Source organism: Carassius auratus, chromosome 6 (genome assembly GCF_003368295.1).
Source record: "Carassius auratus strain Wakin chromosome 6, ASM336829v1, whole genome shotgun sequence".
NCBI classification, from domain to species: Eukaryota; Metazoa; Chordata; class Actinopteri; order Cypriniformes; family Cyprinidae; genus Carassius; species Carassius auratus.
Genome location: NC_039248.1, coordinates 12,411,646 through 12,430,081, shown reverse-complemented (window position 1 = coordinate 12,430,081; position 18,436 = coordinate 12,411,646). Strand labels below are relative to the sequence as shown.

General features: G+C 35.7%; 1 protein-coding gene across 4 annotated transcripts in view; it reads right to left on the bottom strand.

Moving 5' to 3' along the window:
• Positions 1-1,443: 1,443 nt before the first annotated feature.
• The window catches only part of LOC113096872 (leucine-rich repeat flightless-interacting protein 2-like), a 35,143-nt gene continuing 18,150 nt past the window's right edge, over positions 1,444-18,436 (bottom strand). For 3 of the 4 annotated variants that reach the window (XM_026262131.1, XM_026262132.1, XM_026262134.1), the window contains 14 exons: positions 17,724-17,768; positions 16,418-16,483; positions 15,610-15,687; positions 15,251-15,280; positions 14,757-15,140; positions 13,795-13,887; positions 13,536-13,628; positions 13,218-13,310; positions 12,933-13,077; positions 7,381-7,430; positions 7,122-7,239; positions 6,815-6,894; positions 6,516-6,620; positions 1,444-3,422 (listed from right to left, as the gene is read on the bottom strand). In XM_026262131.1, coding sequence (XP_026117916.1) covers positions 3,312-3,422; positions 6,516-6,620; positions 6,815-6,894; positions 7,122-7,239; positions 7,381-7,430; positions 12,933-13,077; positions 13,218-13,310; positions 13,536-13,628; positions 13,795-13,887; positions 14,757-15,140; positions 15,251-15,280; positions 15,610-15,687; positions 16,418-16,483; positions 17,724-17,768 — 1,491 coding nt within the window. In that variant the 3' untranslated portion in view covers positions 1,444-3,311. The remainder of the gene's footprint in view (positions 3,423-6,515; positions 6,621-6,814; positions 6,895-7,121; positions 7,240-7,380; positions 7,431-12,932; positions 13,078-13,217; positions 13,311-13,535; positions 13,629-13,794; positions 13,888-14,756; positions 15,141-15,250; positions 15,281-15,609; positions 15,688-16,417; positions 16,484-17,723; positions 17,769-18,436) is intronic. The other variant, XM_026262133.1, reaches the window with a different exon arrangement.

Here is an 18,436-nt window from a genome sequence, read left to right as displayed (position 1 = left end):
CATGTGACAGCAGCAGCAGTTTACAAACTTCAGTCAGTCACACAAAAGGAAGAATGGAAAGATAAAGAGCAAACACATGGGATTAATTGATGTAGATTATCTTTTTCTCCCTTTTATGACATTATGTCTTGTTAGAGGCAAATTATCCAGTTTGGATGCCTTTCATTCTAATCGGTCAAGGACCCTAATTCATTATATGACTAGTAGCTTATGATTTCATTATAATGTTGGAATTCAGACAAGTAATGAGTTTACATTTACATTATTCTATAAAATAACCTACTATAGTCAGCCATTGAATACTATGCAAAGCATGCAAATGAAATTCAGGTATAGCAACCTGCCCCATTTCACCAGTCCCTTTCCAATCAGCATAAGAGAAGAGGAACTGACAGGAACCTCTTGCTACAGACTTTGCTTAAGATAATAATTTGTCTGATGTCATCATATATTACCTTAAATGCTTAATACATTGGGCTTTACCTTAGTTTTTCATGTGATGCTATGTCAGTACATTGGATCAGCATATTTTAAACAGATTCATAAATTTGTAATCCCACACTGGTATTCCTTTTTTAATTATATAGATGTAATATTTTCTACATTCTATAGATTTTTATATAATTTCATTTGACTAACACACTTCTCAGAATGAAAATACCTGCATGTTCAATAATAAGTAAATAAACAAACAATCATGGGTGTATAGTCTACACATAATAATTATTTAAATAATCATATCTTTTAAAAAGAATATCATTAATTTCATGAATATCAAGGACTTTTGTTAGGGTTAATCCATTTGACCTAATCAATATGTGCCTATTCATAAAATATGTGATGTTTTACATATTTACATCACAAAGTATAGTATGCAAATATGTTTTGTAGGCTACTTGTAGGCTGCTTACATAAGGTAAAGTTCACCAAAAAATGGAAATCGTGTCATCTTCAAGTTGCATACCTACAGTATGAGATTCTTTCTTCTGTTGAGCACAAAATAAGATATTTTGCAGAATTTTGGTAACCAAACATACTGGTAAACGCATACTTGGAATGGAATTGTTGTATTTTCATATTCAAGAGATTATAAGCTATATGCAACTTTTGAGTTTGCTTCGAATGTTCCTCAATGTTCTTTATGCACAATAAATTAATAAATAAAGATCTGTTGAAAGCATTTATTTTGAGTTAGATGCTAAATGCTCTCCTATTAAAATTTGACATTGAAGGGGTGCATGCAACATATTTGCCTAACGGCCATATTGCTGCACATTCAAATACGATTTTCAAAAAAAAAAAAGAAAAAAAAAAAAAATGCTGAAAATGTTCACATAGGACACTATTAACATGATTATAAGCATAAAAACAACTCAGAAAAATTTGTGCACAAATGGGTTAAGATATTAATAAACGTTCAAATTATGCAATAAAATAATAAAGTCAGTGTTATTGCATGAGTTTATTTCTTGCTATGTCATGTCATACAGAAGAGCTGTAATACAGGTAAACAATGTAATTGGTGTGTCTGTCTGTTATTTCAAAAGTTCAGCCTATCAGTTCTTTAGAGACAGCATTTACATGTTCACTGACTGTGTAAACAAGGTGGCGCATTGTCTTTAATGGAAGCAGAACCCAGGGGTTTAATTACAGCAAAAAAGAACCATATTCTTGATAGAACCGATTAACCAGCAGATACAGTATCAAGACAATTATTATTTTAGCTGTTTTCATAATGATGCACATCTTGCAATGGTCAATTTACACTTGAAAGCATTGCAAAAACGTTTTTTCTTCTTCTCTTAAAAAAAAAAAAAAAAGCCATGTCCCTTTCTATAAACCCCAAATGCACTGAGATTATTATTACACTTAAATGGAGTTACATGGCTGACCGTTAGTGAAAGTGCTACAATGACCAGTTTTTAAAAAAAGAAAAAGCTGCACTCCCATTTATTGTGTTGACTCAGCATGTTTTCAAAAGCAAGACTCAGATTACAGTTTGTATCCTTAAAGGCTGGTGACATCTGAAGTGTCCATTTAGCCCTCAGATGATATAGTTGCACCATGATCTGAGATTAAACTGGACATGAAACATTACTGATGATCAGCTGTGCTTACTGTCTAATTCTACTAACAATATTACAATGACCAAGACATCTGTAGGTTTTTATACATGGAAACTAAGTATGTAGTCTTAAACCTGCATATTAAATAAAACAAAAGTATTTTCATCATTTGGCCCACTGGATATGTGAGAGAAAACATTAAGTGCTTTCATAAAGCATCAAAGAAAACATCTCTAGGTTACGTATGTAACCCTGGTTCCCCGAGGGAATGAGACGCTTCGTCGCTTTGCCAAAGCGTTTCGACGCAGCTCGAGTTCCAGAAGGGGAACTAAGTGCAGTGAGCGCTAAGAACATTTGTAACAGGACGATGAATCAAATCTTTCAAAGCCTGGCTTATACCCAAATATACTCCATAAAGTTATTATAATTGTTATTGCATAATTTTGTTGTAGTCCTAATCTAGTTCTTCAGGATGTTAACCCAACATTAGCATAAAAACAAAAATTACTTACATTATGAAGACACCTTATCTAGGTATGGACCAGTGCGCAAACACACAGCGCTCACACACACAGATCTGGGGTGAAACAAAATGGACATTAGCAATAAGTTGCTAAGCTGTTGATAGTGTAAACAACACTTCTCATCTGCACAAAAATTGCTATAAACACTCAACTGTCTCTGTATGTGAGCATACATTCAATCATTTAATCTCTAGACTACACAAATTCAATTACCTAATTTTGCAACGCAGGTCTGTGTACAGATATATTACAGTTTCTGTGTAACAAAATTTGAATACTGATGCATGGATAAAGTGCATGGTCTGCTAAGATAAGTCAATGTCCCTCACCACTGGTTTACTAAACCAACATGCTACCATACTAGGAACATGCTGCAATAGCTGTGCTCAGCCTGTGCTGAGCTGGTCTGTTGAAACAGAGATCCGTAACCAGTCAAAAACTTTTTGAGAGTTCATTGAGGGCCAGAATTCTGCTAATCCAAACCAAAGGTCACTTTAATGAGCCTCAGTAAGAATTCGTTTTTGATATGTCCTCCGCTTGGAAACCCACTAGCAAACAAATGAAGGTTGACGTTCATGCCTGTCAGCCATATTTACTTTTGAATGTCTGAATTAGCATGATTATGATTGGGCTAATTTGGTATGATTTTGATAGAAGTTTTAGTGTAATATGGGTGGCAGATCATTGGTGCCAGTGGGTGATGAGTAGGCACAGGTGGGCATCACTGCTGTGCCAGAAGTGCACTCCGATTGGCCTTCATCTTCTCTAGTCTCTTCGTAAGGTGGCTGTTGCTTGCTTCCAGTTCATCGATACGGTCAAGTGAAGACCTCAGCTAAAGAAAAAACACATCACACTCTAAAAAAATCAGTGACTGTGAATTTCATAAAAATAGTTACACTACCTTAATAAAATCTCTGAATATCACTTAAGTGTCAGATACAGTACTATTTGAAATGATCTAAGCTGGACTGCATTTCCAAAAAGCATCGTAATCCTAAATTGATCATAGCTTCATTGGTTTCAATGGGTCTAAGATGTACGATGCTTTTGGGAAATGCAGCCCTGGACGATAACATCATTGAATCAGTGATGAATTGGCTTTAACTGGAAAGTTTAATTTTTTTGTCCTCTTGCATTACTGACACACTATTTTCCTGTTTAATATTGTAAAGATGTTTTGACGCAATCTGTATTTTATAAAGCATTATATTAATGAAGGTGACCTGAATCATTTTTGTATTAAAAAATAAATGAGTATTTGACATTTATTAATATTATATCACTTGCTCACCATTGGATCATTTGTGATGAATGGGTGCCGTTAGAATGAAAGTTCACCAAACAGTTCACCCAAAAACTGTAATTATCCCCTAATTTACTTACCCTAATTTATGCCTTGCAATCCTATGTTTTATATACATTTCTTCTTTCAGACGAACACAAAAAGAGTTCCGTTAAATACTATCCGGGCTCTTCCCAGCTTTGTAATGGCAGGAAATGTTGCCCAGGTTTTTGAAGTCCCAAAAAGCACATACATCCATAATATAAGTAATCCATATGACTCCAGTGGGTTAATGAATGTCTTCTTAAGCAAAGCAGTGAGTTTTTGTAAGAAATTGGATTACTTGTGCATTATTGTGATGTTTTTATCAGATGTTTAAACTCTTTTTCTGACGGCAACCATTCACTGCAGATTATCCATTGGTGAACAAGTGGTGCTCAATGCTCAATTTCTCAATTTCTTGGTTGGACTTGGTAGTGCTGCATGATTAATCATGATAGTCATCTAGCCACTAAAGCCGGTTCTGTGATTAGTAGTAGATATCCATCACGTGCTTTCAGATGAAGCAGCAATTATTACACAGAGTCATAGTTTACTGACAAGATACATAATTTCACGTTCATTATTGCAGATGATTTAAAATCCGCAATAATGAAATAGAAGATATTGTTCTGCATTAATGAAAGCTGTTTGATTAGCTTCTCAGTGAACTATTGCTCTGTGGAGTAAATGCTGCTCCATCTGAAAGCATGTAAAAACACCACATCCAATGACTTGTTCCCTTTCACTCGGTCACTCTCATCATCCATTGGATGATCAACGAATTGGGATCTCGCTTAGAGAGACCAATCTACTTCAAGTGTAACTAAATGAGCCAATACACATTGGCATGCAATTATTGCATCCAGCTGCCACTGATCACAGTGTAATTATAAGTAGGCAGCCAGTGCAGTGCATATTCAGCTTTTCGCTTCGGAGACGAGCTACCACATCATTCTGTTCCTGACTACTCTACTGAGAGAAGAAAACTGAACGAGTTCAGTGTGCTCTTTGAGAGCTCTTTGTGTTGCCGGTACAGCACTTCAGCGGTGGTGGTTTCCCATGTCGAGTTGTTTGCACATATCAGGCTGCACTACCCCCTGTTTGTGTTGCAGGCGGCTATCTCTTCAGTGTGCTTCACTTAAAGAGCTGTATCCCTAAGAGAGCCTTCACAGTTAATTCAAGTTAACAAAAAATTGCTGCCTCATATGCTTGGGCATTTAGCCCGCTAAGGTGGCATTTTTGGATGAGTCATGTTCTGCGCATGTTTTGCGCATCTTGAACTGTGAACAAGGGCTCTGTGTAGTCACCAGCTTGGCTCCTCAGAGAAAATCTGAATATGCGCTGCACTGGCTGCCTACTAATACTCATGCTGTGATCATTGGCAGCTGGATGCAATAATCACATGCCTTGTTTAGTTACACTCAAAGTAGATTGGTCTCTCTAAGTGAGATCCCAATTCGTCGGACATCCGACGTGACATTTCTGTTCCCTCCTTCTGGGAAGGGGGTTACATATGTACAGTGGTGGCCCCAGAAAATTTTAATAGGGGTGGCCAGATGAGGCCACAGTAAATCTTGGGGTGGCACATAAAAAAAATAAAATAAATAAGGGTTTGCATTATAAAAAATAAAAAAAAAAGATATCTATGTGATTTCTGGGATTGTATCGATAACAATATTTGCTGAGGGTGTTATTATGCTCATATCTTATTTGACAGCTGACTCCTAAACTTTTTTTTATCTTAACACTTTACGCTATTTCTTCTAAAAGTGTACACCATCTTTTAGGTCAAATACTTGCATTTGGGCTGTTACCGAGCTAAAGCAATCAGTATCAACAAAATTGATGTTTGCAATGCAGAGAAAACTGAAGTCCCATTTAGATGTTTTTACAGACTGTTTAATGCAGCTCCTGGAGAACATGGAATAATTTAACCTGCAGTTACAAATGAATAAATAATGTTTTGATATTTTAAAGATAAAACATTGAAAACTGATTTTTGAAATTATTTAATAAAATGAAAAGGTACCTTAAATGTGAAATTAAAACCGCCAATAGGTGGCGGCCGGCAAGTCACTGTTAATAAGTGAGTCATTGTGATTGAACCGAATCATTTAAACGGTTGATTCATTCAGGAACGAAACGCTTTAATGTTGCTCAGAGACGCAAAACTGTGGTTGCAGCAGGTGCTGCACTTTTTTTTCACTTCTTAAACTATTGTGAATTTACATTATGCATTTAAATTAATAGTACCCACTGCAAATAATGCTGGGGGTTCCCCTGCATGTGTAACCGAGATGTTTTTACTCCAAAGTCACTTCATCACGTCAGTCGAGTGTTTGAAAAATCTTTCTGTGAAATGTGGCTTCTTAAACAGAATAAGGCATGCATCAACCATGTTGATTTGCAATGCATTATTTTATACTTTATTATAATAATAATTATAATTTTTTTGCATACATTCATTCAACTTATAAAGTATATTTAATTGATTTCAGACCTATAAAATGTACTCAATATTTTTAAGTATAAGAAAGCTACAGTTGCTGCTATATTGTTTGGAATATTAGTGGGTTTCTTTTTTTTTATAATTTAGTGTACCTCTCTCTGCAACTTCCGTTTCTCCACTTTTAGCTCATCTTCCACTTTCTCTGCAGCCTCAGCAGACGTTTTATAGCGGCTCACCTGACCCTCAAGTCGAATGATCTGCCACATGACAGAGATTACAGATTATGCACAAAATAATGTCATATAATTTCCTGTTTAACTGTTTGTACCACAATAGGAACAAAATTAACAGTGCATAAAGGAGGATTCAACTTAAATAGAGAACATTATGAACTTCTGATGATTAAATTGCATGCAAGAGTACAAAATTGTTATTTATATCAGTGACTTACGTTTTGTTCGAGTGCTGTGACTTCTTGCTCAGACTTGACCAGCTTGAATTTCAGGTCACTGATCTGCCTGTTAGCATCTCCTGTAGAAAATAAACGTTTAAATAGAGTTAAGAGTTTAAATGAAAACATTACAAACCAGCCTTAATCAAGACCAAAGGTGCCCAAACTCGGTCCTGTAGGGTCGATGTCCTGCAGAGTTCAGTTTTTTTAGTTTAGTAAACTCTGCAGGACACCAACCCTCTAGGACTGAGTTTGGGCACCCCTTGATCAAGAATGATGGTGAATGAAATTTAAAGGTATATCTTACTCTGCAGATCTAGAATATGAGGGTCCAGACCATTCTTTAGGTCATCTTCATCTGTGCTTCCTGTTTCTTCTGTCCCATTCTTTTGGGTCTGCTCTGCAATGGCTTTATACTTCCGCACCTGCACATTCACACACAGATTAGTAATCCTAACAAAGTCCTTATGACAGTCATAACAGGTATTTCACAAGATGTTCTCCTACAATATTAATCAGACACATTTCAATGAATCGCTTGAAAAGCATGAAATGACAAAACTCACCTGGTCGAGCAAACTCTCTCTCTCTTCCACCAGCTTCCTCAATCTGATCTCTGAAAGTTGCAAATAATAAAAAAACAACTATATACACAGCACATGAGCCTCAAATTGGGCAATGTAACATACAACGAAGCACTAAATAACAAACAAACAAAAACAAAACAAAAACATATTTTGCAGCACAAAGTATACAAACTAGTCAGTCAATGTTTTTATTTTTATTTCTTACAATAAAAGTTAACAGCCAGTTAACATGACAATAAATATCTGTCTAATGCATGACTGGATTGCTGTTGTCATAAGAAATTACATATGTGTGTATTAATTTCTAAAGCCATTATTAGAATGTCTTTTTCAAGCTTTATTACTTAATTTAATGATCAGAATTTCATGTTATCAATAAAAAATGCCATATTAAACATATTTTATTTATGATTAATATATCATTGTGCATAAATAGAATAGTATATGGGGCTGCTATTATTATCATCATCATTATCACAATTATTATTGCATTTGTATGTGTTAGGATGTGCTTTTTATTTGTGGTGTAGTATGACGACAGTTACAGCATTTGTAAACATGAAAAAGTACACTTTTCTTCCAAAACACAATGCATTTAATTGTATATGCATTTTCTGCATATAACACTGTATATATGTCTTTTACGAAAATATCTATTTTTTTTTTTTAATTAAGCTTTTTAATTTCAGAATATTGAAAGAATTTAAACAGCCTTTACATGTTCAAAACAAGTCTTGATAGGTCTCATTTGCATTGAAGATTTAAAGTGCATTTGCAACATAACATCAAAAGATCAAATTGAGAAAAAAATCAAAACAATATTGTCAAAAACGTCAGCAAATTAAAATGATTCTGAGAACAGTTATGACACAAAGCAGCTAAAGATCCTCTTCATCTTAAGCTTGGTCTTGTATAACTTCTGTGTTTAATTTTCTATACTCAGTCCACTCACAGTGACTGTTTTATTGGTTCACTTATATGCCTATTTATATCATCCAGCACTAAAAGATCAGCATCCAATGCAACAGCTTCCTCACAACTATCGAGAAAGAACACTGTGCCCTTGTGCTCTATTGGCATGCTATATGTGTCCTCCACAAACTGTAACTCTGGCCCAGCTTCTGTCTCCTGCTGGTTCCTGGATTGTGCATCATTGTCTCCTGTGGTATTAAAAATATCCACTTCAATCAGGACCACTTTCGTCAAGTATATTTATTACAATTATATGGCATACAGTGTTGGTGGTATGGTTATGTTCTGGGCAACACTCCACACACCTGTCCATGCAGCCATGCTTGGACAGAGTGGGGAGAGCAACAGAACTAAACCCCATGGGGTACAGAACAGAACCATTATATGCATACATAATTACAAGTTGTAAAACAAAACATGATAGAGAATGCTTCCAATGAAGTGAACTGTAAAAGAAGAAACAAAAGTCAGATTGGATTAAAGGTTTGGTTAGGTGGAGTTTGGGGTTAGGGAAGGGAGATAATTGCAAGCAGCGATACGATGGAAGAGGTGCTGAAGAATGGGAATTTAAATAGTCCGCTTGAGATAGGTGTCAACACTGGATTGGTACACGTCAGGAACAGCTGACTGTCGCCTGAAACGTGATGCTGAATTTCTATCAGGAACACTTTCGTCAAGTATATTTATTACAATTATATTGCATACAATTCTGTGTAGGCGGTATAGTTATGTTCTGGGCAACACTCCACAAGCCTTTCCATGGAGACATGTTTGGTCAGAGCAGGAAAAGCAGCAAGACAAACCCCCAAAACAACCATATGCAAAAAGCCCCCAACACAACTGATGCAATTTGAATGGTCAGCGATGGGAAATGTTGGCTTAATACTATATTTATGGCGGAAGCATTGCCCCAACTCAGTAAGGGAGCATGCAACAAGCATGTTGCTTAAGTTGTTTATGCAAATATTTTAATGTACAGGGGGAAGCATACACCCCTAGTGGCATGCAGAAATATAATACAATGGCATTTGTATATTATCCAAATTTAAGTGTCTAACATGATATTAAAATGCTTTGAGGGGGAAGCGTCACCCCAAGTTAGGCAATCGAGGATATGCAACATGCATGTAGCTTAAAATGCTTAAAGCAAATATATGATTGTAAAAGAGGGAAGCATACAACTCCTAGCGGCGCCACGAGAAATATGTTACATGGATTTACATAAATTGCATAATCGTGGGTGGCAGTCTGGCAGGGGAAGCATTCTGCCTGAGAAAATACTTTGAATGACTGTCATTGATATTACATTCTTATATGTATAGAAGCCATAGAGCGATAAATGCGTGCTTCTAATAATGAGTGCAGGAGAAATCAACCGCGCACTCACACAGCTAATGAAAACTTCTTGTCTGAAGTTTAGAATCATTGGTTACCTGTAAGCCAATCACATAACATTTGGTTATGACATATGTTATCTGGCGGCTCAGCCTCCTCAAACTTCCACTGTAAACACAGGAATGCTGCAAAAACAAAATCATCGAGCATAATACCGGAGTGAACACGGCAGTTCACAATCACAATTATTGCCTTGCCAGACTTTGGCCTCCCCAGTTTCTCCCTAACGATCGGTATCATTAATTTATATATAAATGTATATGATATTTATTTGATAAATTTAACTTTTCCCAAAACCTGCCGGGACTCAGGAGTAGGGCCACAACTTCACCTCCATTCAAAATGTGAAACAAACACTCTTCTTGTTTGGACTTCAGTTGGCAAATGGCGGGAATATTCTCCACAACAGAGCGAACAGCATCCCGTGTCTCCGTGTTCGTTTTCGATTTCCCTAACCTAAACTACAATCCTAAATTGGCACTTAGCGTCTGCGTCACGGCTCTCAGCCTGCCCTCTGTTCGTTGATTAGCTGGCTGTTTTGGAGCAAGAGGAAAACTGGGAGATAGTTCGCTATTCTACGTAGACTGAGTACAGAGGCAAACTGAAATTGAGCAGAATACCAATTTGAAAAACTAACGGAATGCATAGTTGATATAAAAACCTGGATGACGAACAATTTCTTACTGCTAAATCCTGAAATACAGAGGTGTAATTATAGGACCCAAAAAGTCTGCATATAATAACCTAGAACGCTGTCTAAGGCTGCTCTGTCAATTCTTCGTCATCAGTTAGGGACCTAGGTGTGCTATTTGATTGCAATCTTTCCTTAGAAAGCCAAGTTTCTAGCATTTGTAAAAGTGCATTTCTCCATCTCAAAAATATATCTAAATTATGGCCTATGCTCTCAATGTCAAATGCAGAAATGTTAATCCATGCCTTTATGACCTCAATGTTAGATTATTGTAATGCTATAATAATCCTCTATGTCCACTGCGTTCCCAAAACTCAGGCAATTTGATAATATCTAGAATATCAAAATCAACTGCAGGCAGCAGATCCTTTTCCTATTTAGCACTTAAACTCTGGAATAACCTCGCTCAAAGTCAAAGTCAAAGTACTTTTATTGTCCCACAAGGGGAAATTGGATTTGCAGCAAATGCTCCACATAAACATACAACAACATTCACCAACAAAGACCAACCAGCAGAGAAGGAATTCACAATAACGGCCAATGTACATAATGTGCAAATAAATAATTAAATAAAATACAGGACACTTGATCAAAAATGCAACTTGTGCAAGTTATTATAAAGTGCTAAGTGCCATTAAGGTGCATCACAGCTGACGGAATAAAAGATATTTGCATCCTCTTTGTTCTGTAGCTAGGAACCCGATAGCCCCACTCAGAGGGCAAAAGCACAAACTCTGTTCTAAGGGGATGATCCTGTGAATGAGCTATGACTCTAGCTTTCCTCTGGACCTGTTTTATGTATAACTCCCCAAGTTGAACCAAACTTCTCCTGGAAATCTTGCTCGCCACTTTGACCAGACTACCAAGTCTGTTTTTATTTGTCAGGGAGAGGCTTCCAAACCAAGCAGCTATACAAAAGAATAAAACCGATTCAATAAAAGCATGATAAACAGAGTCGTCATAGCATTGTTCAGGAGGCAGACACACTCTTGCAGTTTAAATCTAGATTAAAGACCAATCTCTTTAACCTAGCTTACACATAACACACTAATACGCTTCTAATATCCAAATCTGTTAAAGGACTTTTAGGCTGCTGGAAAACCGGAAACAGGAACACTTCCAATAACACCTGATGTACTTGCAACATCATTAGAAGAATGGCATCTACGCTAATATTTGTCTGTTTCTCTCTTATTCGGATGTCACAGTAGCCACCAGTTCCAGTCTGTATACAGATCAGAGGGTCACTGCTAACGCAATCCAGAATTTCATTAGACTCTGTGGGCTCAAACACAGATCTTCAGAGGTTTTAATGCCAGCATTTGATTTCTATTCAGTTATTTTTCTCTGCTTGAACGTTCTGTGGTTCATATACTGTAATTTCAGATATCATCCAATTTTAAGGTTGAAATAATTATAGCAGCACATTAGGTGAAGTCTCTGCACTTGAATCTATGTATCTTTCATCCTCTGCCCTGTTTTGTTTGGTTTTAACAGTAGATTACTTCAGATAGCAAAGAGTCCAGTTTCTATGCCTCATAACTTGTAGTCCTCTCTCTTTTAACCTTTTTAAAAAAATTGGGGGGGGGGGGTATATACAGTAAATATTTCCTCATTTAATAGATTAACATAGAAAAAAACACCAAAAAGATTTCCCTGCAGCAACTGTGCAGTCTCACCATAGTTTTGAGTAATCTCTGACTTATGAAGCTCTCCTTGCAACATTACTAAGATTGAGATGAAATGCCAGATGGAAAACACCTCTTGATTGGATTCAAAGAGTAAATCACAATTCCGATTCCATTAAAACAGAAAGACACAGAGAATCATTTTATTGATTTTGTTAAGCAATTGGCAGTTGATCTTGATTGAATTAAAGGCTGATCAATGAAGAGAGAAATCCAGCAGAGATACCATAGAAATATTTAAAATATATTTCTGAGTTAATGTTAAGTGGTATAATTGAAAGATGTTTAATATCTTCTTTTTTTTCAGCACAGTCTATTGTTAATACTATCTAGTGGCATTTCCTAGTTTAATGCAGCTGGATTCATGTTTTATAATATATCGAAAACTGATTCCAAATTTAATTTGTGGACATTTAATTTTACTTATTTTTGGAGAAATGTATTTATTATTTAGTTTTATTATTTTCCAGTTATTTTTTTATTTAGTTATTTGATCTTTATTTAATTTAACACAAATCTTTTAATTTTTGTCTCATTTATTTAAACATTTTCACTAAATGTTTTCATTTAGTTTTTGCTTTTCTTGCAGCGTAGTTGTAATGGTTTCTATAATTAAATAAAACATTTCAAATCGGCAGCAACAAAATACCATAAAAGCATAATTGTAAAAATGCATAGAATTTGACTACAGTTAAGCTGGATACTATACAAATCATCCACAATAGCTGATTTGTTTAAAACGCTTAATTATGTGTTCAAAAAGATCTGGTAAGCATTTGTCTTACCTAACATGCTGTCTCCAGTTATAGTGGGCGTGTGAGAGTCTTGATTCAATCGGGAGGCTGTTTCCGCAACAGCATGCCCATCAATCGCCCGGTCTGCTAACTCCCCATTGGCCGTCACCTCAGATCCCTGCATAATGCCATGTTTCTGTGAAAGAATACAATCTGATGTCAATCTCCCCTTTATGCCATTACTGTATAATGGTCCTTTAAACTCAAAATAATAATGCTAATATAATGACTGCTATTTCTTTACTGTGATTGCCAGTGTTCCTTCTATATCTCTACCTTTAGAGCATCCCTAAGCCGACATACTTCATTCCTGAGTGCTTCCCGTTCATCATGGTTAATGTCTGAATATTCCTTCTGCCTCTCTAAGGCCTTAATGCAGCCATCCGCAAAAGTGAACAATCAAGGAAAGGAAGAACAGAGGAGTAAAGGAAACATGTAAGATTTGGAAAGACTAAAAGGGTCATGGGACAGTATCAAGCATTAATAGGTTAATAAGTTAATAAGTATTAAGGGGGAAAAAAAGATTATTAAGTGTTAATATACAAAAGAATTTGATATGAGTAATGAGAAAATGGCCATGGAAGGTTATTGTACCCGGATCTTTTTATCTTTCCATTCCAATGTTTCTTGCAGGTCAGCGATCTCTTTAACATAGTCTGCCTGCTTTCCACGAGACTGTTGAGCTTCCTGAGCCCCAGCCATTAGGGGAAGCAGTGGGAAACAGGGATAGGTTAAAGAATATTAAGAAGAAAATGTGAGAGAAGACAACAGAATAACACACAATTCATCTATTTCGGGAAGACAAAGAATCAGAAGATCTTCGAATATTCCATCATTTACTGCTGATGCTCACCGTCAGCAACTCTTCACTCTGTTTCAGTGTTTCCTTCATCTCCTCAAACTGGAACTTCAGGACATTGTGGGCATGACGCTCTCGCTCGAAGTCCTTACATACATTAAAAAATGTAAATAAAAAATGTAATTGATGATTTTTTTTTTAATTCCTGATTATTAGTAGTCACTATCACAGTTATATGAACAGTAGTCATTCTATGATTTCTCAGAATTAAAGGACCACTGCATACTCAAAGATCAAAGATCATCTATGTTTTTTTTTTTTTTTGTATATTAACAATCTACTTATCGTCTAATGCTCACATTAATTATATGTGTGCCCTCCTCTGCTAACCAATTCAGTATTGAAACCACCCTAACTGTTTATGAAATACTATATTTCTTCATAATATAACAGAAAACACTGCCACAAAGTTGAGTTATGATTAGTCTTTACACTTGAACACACAAATGTCAAACTGCCCTGATAAGAGTGTGAATTTTGGGGTCTTTTATCTATTTAGTATGCTTGCATGTCAAAACTTATATGTGAGCCTCTGCAGCGTTAATAATACATTTCCTGGTCATAAGTTCCGAAAAAATAATTCCACTATTCTAATTCTTCATGAAAGGGGTCAGAATTATCCTGTGCACTTCATATGGAATTTTGACTCACCATTTTTGTCAAAAGTTTTGATAATTTTTTTTTATAATAAATTATTATAAATATATATATATATATATATATATATATATATATATATATATATATATATATATATATATATATATATATATATATATATATATACACACACACACACACACACACACACACACACACACTGGGTCATGACTGTGACTATATCCGCTTCACTTTTTGTATTGAACAAAAATAAAACAATTATGCATTAAAAAAAGCTAAATTATTATAGAGGATTTTTAAAAAAAAAGTTAATTTCACCACTTGAAAGCCCTTACTCTGCTTTTCTCCTCACACTCTCTGCGTGTCTCACACAGAAATTCCTCCAGCTCCATCAGAGTGTCTCTCAGTGTGTCCACCTGATACATCAGGTTTGTCTTCTCATTGTCCAGCTGAGCATTGGACACCATTGCCTTACGGTATTTCTCCTCCACCTCCACCAGGGAGTCCTGAGAGCAGACAAACAAAAATTTTGAAATTACATACAGAACATGGTCATTATAACACAAAATAAAATTTGATAAATTCAAAATGACCTTCATTTCCCGTATGGAGGCCTCAGTGTCCGCTGAAATCGAGGTATCACAGCTTCCTCTTCGTGATAAACCTCCACCAAGGGATGCTAGAGTTGCAGCAGAGAGGGTGGAGGCTGTCCTGGACCCCTGGGGGTGTAGTTAAAATATTTACTTGGTCTGGTGGGTCACTCTGATGTGGTATTATCTACCATGATGTTTGTGAATCTGTTTAACAACCCAAAAGTGATCCTACTCACCTTTTCCAGGAAATCTGACCTTTCCTCCACCTGTGTGAAAAAAAATGTATGCTACATTGAAAAAACATCTAGATTTCTTATATGTCTAAATTAAATGATAAAATGCTCAGGATCAAAAACAACACTGGGCTATTTAGAGATATCTTCCATGTTTTATCCACTAGAGGGAGCATGGCACAAACAAGATTCATGCAAATTCCACATGATACTGAAGATTTTAGTGAGAGGAAGAGGATATGCAGAGGAGCAAGAGAGCAGGTCAGTTTTTGCCATGGATCTCTATATGCTACAAGGATGGCAGATGTGACCTTTAAAATGCAGAGCTAAAACTTGATCAGTAATAGAAAAGAGAAGCTCACCACTGGACTGGCACGGGCTGAACTAGCCCTAGAAGAGGCCCTGGAACTGGAGCCCAGAAAGCCATTATAGTCTGAAGGCTGACCAGAATGCAGGCATAGAGAAAATGGGATGAGGAGTACAGTAGATGTTAGCAGGAAGAGAGAATAAGGGAAAATATATAAAAACTGACAAGTGTAAGGACAGTCTCATATACACTACCATTCAAAAGTTTGGGTTTAGTAAGATTCTTGCTGATTTTGGAATAAAGTTTATTATGCACATAGGCTTGATCAAAAAATACAGTACAAACAGAAATATTGTAAAATTACACTTTTTTTTAAGAAAACAATAAATGCCTTTACTGTCATTTTTGATCAATTTAATCCATCCTTGCTGAAAACATCATTAGTTTCTTTCAAAAAAACTGTTAAACAGTAGTGTAAAACCAAGCCCATTCTGTAGGTCAAAACACACATTGACATACACATAACGTTAGTGGGTTTCTGTGTGTGAAGGAGAGTCGGTCTGTAGGACTAGAGAACAACCATACTTTGACCAGACAAAAGACAGAAAGAAATTTAATCCAAGAGGATTAGCCATGCTTTACATACAGTACAAACACCACCCGTCCCACTCTCATTACTAGGGGAAAAAACAGCTCCCAAACTTTACTCAGAGAAACTTCAAGACATAAACAAAGACATAAACAACACCTAGTCAAGTCTGTGGTCTGAAAACAGAACCATGCAAGACGCTCAACAAGCCCACAGTAGCATTGGGTATCAGGTCATGCCACGGTCAAAGAGATAGGTCAAGTTCGGGCCTTACGCCTCTAGCGCTGGAGCCACTGAAACGCCTAGTGGCAGAGTAAGAACTCTCTTCATGCAGTGACCCCTGCAGACAGAACAGAACACCTCACCATACTACATTCACCTCACATACTCAATATCTCTCAAACATAGCCACGAAAGACACAACAAACACTTTCAAAAGATGATAAAGAACCTTAAATGACTACTTGTTTTATCCAAAATTGCTCACCACCATGAAATGAGCTCTAACAGGGCTGCTATCAATCAGGGGAGATGTACTTTAAACACATCAAGGACAGGAAATGCTCATTACATACAGAGGAGCGCAAAGAAAGCTTCTTTGCATGTTTATAGAATGTTAACACATTAGCCATCAACCTTAACACACTCTGATGTACTCTGAGCACTTATGAAATGACTAAATAAAGAATTGATTGCTGCGTTAGATGTCTGAGTAAGAGGCTTTGGAAGCCAGAGACTTGTCAACGTGTAACCAAAGAAGTTCTGTGTATCAGGTGACTAAACTGCATGCAGGTTGCATGAGGAATTGAACACAGACAACATGTCCCTAAATAAGAGTCTAACATAAAATGAAAATTCTGTTAAGATTTTGCTAAGGTTTCACAAACATAAAGCTAGAGACAGAGATATCTAGCAGAATGTCCAAGCAGCTCTTTTCTAGAATGGTTATTGTGAAAATGTTTTCTTGTTAACTGCACTGTAATAAATTATAATCAGTTAGTACATTTAAAATATTTTAACTTTAAATGTAACATTGAATATCATACTACAGTTAAAATTATAATCAGGTACTTTACACATCCTTAAATGTGTTACTAAACACATTAAAGCATGAAAATAAGATTAAAGAATTGTGTAAATTATAGAAAAAAAAATGAATGTCAATTTTCATGTTACCAAGTGCATATTGTGCATAAAGTGTTAAACAGTTATGAAAGTAATCTGTAATTACTTTTTTATATAGGCCTACTATTCATATTTGAAGTACACTACAAGAGCACATTCAATGTAGTAAAGCACACTTATTTGTTTAAAGGGAATGTATGGGGAAAGGGACTGTGCTGTTCATTCGCTTTCATTTTATAGAAAAGAAAAGCTTGAACATTCTACTAGATCTCTCCTTTTGTGTCCCACACAAACACAAAAAGAAGGTCATATGGTTTTCAGTGACAACAGAATTTCCATTTTAGGATGAACTATATATTTACGTACATTCATTCATATATGTGCCATGTATTCACCAAAATGAAACCAAATGATCTAAATGTAAATTTGCATGCAGATGACAACTGGAAACAAACCCTGTGACTTCTTGAACGAGGGGGGTCATTAAAAAGCGCAGAGGGCTAAAAACAAACAGAGAGAGGGGGAAGAAATATATGCTCATAACATTGCATTCAATACTACACATTCTTCAAATAAAATAAATAATCTCTCTCCGAAATACTAATCAGGCAAAGCACAACATTTTAAAACAAGTTTGTAGAGACCACAATAATGACAGCTAACTTTTGCACCTGCCTTTGTTATGGAAGTATTTTCTATATTTTTTTTTTTTTTCATTTCCAATAGTTATTTTAAAATTTTACAGAAATGTAACCCTAACCAAATAAATCAGCTCCCAGATTAATCACAACAGTATAATATTTGACTGAACAATTTCAAACTTTATACTGATCAATCCTCATAACACCCCATAAAACACTGAGAATGTTTTAATCAAATTAGTGTCTATGGTAACACTTTCTATGAAGCCTGTTTTTATAATACATTATAACTGTATTCTTAAGGCATTATAATAAATGCATAATGCATTATAAAAAAACCTTATAATATGTTATATCAACTCATGAATAATCATAACCACAATTATAATACATCATAATACTCATGTATATCCGGTTATAAGGTTAAGAGTGTGATTATTTATAACACAAAATGAACACCATATTAAATCTGCTTCATTTACAATATAATGGACTGTGTCATATCTTGACATTTTTTATTTAAGGTC